Here is a 3,665-nt window from a genome sequence, read left to right on the forward strand (position 1 = left end):
TGACAGCTTTACTGTCCAACAATGCAATTTAAAGGGAAAAATGCATATTTGGCGCTATGAGGCAAATATTGTTATATAGTTTATATCCAATGTAAAGAAACGTTTAAAAAATTATCAATGTATGAAACTTATGTACGAAAACGTTCCAAAAACAATTGCAAGTATAGTTACATTAGAGAAATATGTTGATGTATTGTATCCTCAGTGTTGATACAATTTGTGCAACCATCAAGAAACAATGTACAGTAGCCGTTCGATAACTGCAAAATGTTTACTTTTCAGTTAACGAATGCCGTTCGATAACTGCAACGCATTCTAGACGTCAAACGGTTGTCAATCGACGTCAGATGCAATACAAGTGCATCTAAATGTGCAGCGCAATGCAGCTGTCATTGAGTCTGACATCAGTTTGAAGTTTAGCGGTCCGATAACTGCAAAACTGTTGCAACTATCGAATTGCAGTTAAAAAGCATTGCAGTTAAATGACTTGCAGTTATCGAACGTCTACTGTATCCTATTGTATACCGTACATTTTACGGTAATTCAATTGTTTACACTATTGAACCAATAGTACATTTTTATCCGGGTAATCACCACTTGGGGATAAATTTGGGTTTTTCTGCGATATTCTCAATAGTGCGTATATTGAACTCAAAGTTTGGGTTGATTTATCTGTCCGTGTACGAAGGATAGGGTTTGTTTTCATCGGGAAACGTTTCCCGATGAAAACAAACCACATCCTTTCTATGCGCTTGAAAGAGAAAGGTGATTGAACGTCAGCAACCCTTATGCTACGTTTAGACAAGGCAAGTGAATTGAGCAAGTCGCTTAAATCGAACGCGAACTGAACGTGTAAACACCTTAATTCAATTCACTTGAACACTGAGGAAACTGGACGTATGATTTCCAATCAAACGCCTTATGAAAATTTGCCACAAGGAATCGGTATGAATTTCAATATGTTGCCTTATGAATGATGATTTACATTAAAAAAAGTAAAGTGCGGCAGACTGGGTTCGAACCATGGACGTCGGGATCGGGAGGCCGGTATGTAGACCACACGCCCATCGACGCTTGAAGATTTGGAAAGGTAACTGCGTATAAAAAGCACTCTTTGTGGAAAATTCAGTCGAAGCTTCATAAGGCGCCAGTTATGAATTTCGCTAGTTCAATTCGCTGAGTGAACGAAAAGAAAGTTGAACATGTTCAACTTTTGGCAAGTCAATTGAATTCAACTGAGTTGTTCAATTCACTTGCCCTGTCAAAACAATACACAGTTAGAAAAATGTACCTAATTTTAGGTACTTTTTTCTCTCGCATCTCCCTCCGTCTTCTCTTTGTTGCCATAGAATGAAGTGCAAAACCACTCAACAAGGGCAGTAAAGTGTGGAAAACAACGTTGAGTAATCTCATGTTTACAAAAGTTGAGTGAAATTTACCTAACTTTTGATTAGTTTCTATTTAAAATTAAGTATATTTTACTTAATATTAAGTGAATTTTATTTAATTCCAAGAAAAAATTACTTAATTTTGGGTTCCCACACTGAACCCCCGATTTGAATGAAAAGTACCTAATATTAGGTACTTTTTTCTAACCGTGTAGCATTATATGGGAACACTGCACTGCTTGCCAAACTTGACTCACTTTTGAGTAGATTCAAATGAGCGTGCTCCGTAAACGTCAACAATTTCGCGTTAAAAACATTGGTGCAAAGTCGCAGTGCGTCGTGTCGTGTTGAATTGCAGAAAATTGGATTTTTGGCAATAATTATTAGGTACTTTCCCTTCTGGCTTCCTCCGCCATAACGCATCGTAAGCTCCTCTCGAAGCTCATTGCACAGAACAATGGAAAACACCGACGCTATCCAGGTCAGTTCGTTTCCCCTGCCTCCCGCGCAGTACTACAAACTGTACACAGACGAAAACATCCGGAACAATCGTGCGCCGAAGCCGCCCGCACCGATCCAGGGCACATACTCGATGTTTGGCCAGCAGTTCAGCACCGAAGACAACATCATACGGCCGCTGGAGGCGCAGGGTTTCAAGAGGCTGTACCCGCAGCACTTCGATCGGAGGAAGGAACTCAAGAAGTTGAACCATTCTCTGCTCGTCAATTTTCTGGATCTGATCGACCTGTTGGTACACAACCCGGACAGTCCACAGCGGGCTGAAAAGGTACGTACGATAAGCGATATCAGACACAATTTCCCTTTTGTTACATTTTATGTTTCATTGCAGATTGAAGACTTGAACCTGCTGTTTGTCCACATCCACCATCTGTTGAACGAATTCCGGCCCCACCAGGCGCGGGAAACGCTCCGGGTGATGATGGAACTGCAGAAACGCCAGCGGATAGAGACCGCCCAGCGGTTTCAGAACCACCTGGAGAAGGTGCGGGAGATGGTGAACAATGCGTTCGCGTCGTTGCCGGACCCGGCCGAATCGGACCGACTAGGGGGCGTTGCGGAACCGATGGACACCGGCGATGGCGGTAGCGCGAGTAAGAACCGAAGCGAAGAATGCCATCCGCTGGATCGGTTGATGTGCGAACTGGTGGACAATATGTAGGTCGATCGTCCCGTATGGATCACAATTTAGTGTCGACCGCAACAAGTTAACGCGTAAGTAGAATTAAGAATAATCTGATCTAAACCGATTATACTCCATAAATGGAATCATCTTACGCGTGTTCGAGTATTTATTCGATAATTGTTCTCTCAAAAACATTTATTAATAATCAACGGCGTAAAAGATGTCGTAACTACATGCAAATGAAAGGTACTTAATAGGCAGTTGAATTAAATTTGTTATCGAGCAAGTATCACAGCCCAGTGGAATGTGGATATTTATTGCCCTTCTTACATCCTAAGATGCGTATAAAGATCCCTTTAAAAATGTGTTTTTTTTTTCTTCCTAAACAATGGAGGGGGAATCTGCTCAACAGACATCCTGGGTTGACCAGGAAGTGCTGGGTTAGGGCCACCTCCAATGAGGGAGGCAGGGCTGCATCCCCGACCAGCTAAACCGTTTCCATTGCCTTTAAAAATGTGTGTGTAAGTGTATGTGTGTGGTTTTCCCGCCTTTGGTAATAGGACCTTGCTTCAGGGAAGACTCCCTCGTCCAGGCATCTCTGCATGACAGATCTGAAAATCTCGGGAGCCTCAGCAATGGCCGCTTTGATGGCCAGGTTCGGAATACCATCCGGTCCTGAAGCCTTACCTACACTAAGGGACTGTGCAATCCCCGTAAGTTCCGCCACAGTTACTCTTTCCTCGTCGGCCATCCTGTCCCCTGGCAGCTCCACAAAGGGAGGCCAGGGACTTGGGTCGTGACGTGGGAAGAGCCTTGCGATGATCCTCTCCAGCATCTCTGGAGACCGCTCTGTAGGGGCCATCGCCCCACGTGTCTTGGCCATTACGACCCTATAGGCGTCAGCCCATGGATTCGCGTTGGCACTTTTACACAGTCCCTCGAAGTAGGCTTTTTTGCTTAATATAATATCAGTCTTCAGAGCGGCTCTAGCAGCCACGAACGCCACCCGTCGTTCAACACGCTCCTCTTCTGTGCGTGCTCGCTGCATCCGCCTCCGTGCCCGTAGGCAGGCGCGGCGCAGGTTAGCAATTGCTTGAGTCCACCAGTAAGCCGGTAGCCTCCCATTCCTAGGG

The 3,665-nt window shown here is 44.4% G+C and overlaps 1 protein-coding gene across 1 annotated transcript; it reads left to right on the forward strand.

The window, feature by feature from the left end:
• The first annotated feature begins 1,673 nt into the window (after window positions 1–1,673).
• LOC134224247 (mediator of RNA polymerase II transcription subunit 7) lies at window positions 1,674–2,792 on the forward strand. Its single transcript, XM_062703606.1, has 2 exons — window positions 1,674–2,175; window positions 2,239–2,792. The coding sequence occupies exons 1-2, from the start codon at window positions 1,846–1,848 to the stop codon at window positions 2,566–2,568; spliced, it is 660 nt and encodes a 219-aa protein (XP_062559590.1). The 5' UTR covers window positions 1,674–1,845; the 3' UTR covers window positions 2,569–2,792.
• Window positions 2,793–3,665: the final 873 nt, after the last annotated feature.

Source organism: Armigeres subalbatus, chromosome 1 (genome assembly GCF_024139115.2).
Source record: "Armigeres subalbatus isolate Guangzhou_Male chromosome 1, GZ_Asu_2, whole genome shotgun sequence".
Lineage (NCBI taxonomy): Eukaryota > Metazoa > Arthropoda > Insecta > Diptera > Culicidae > Armigeres > Armigeres subalbatus.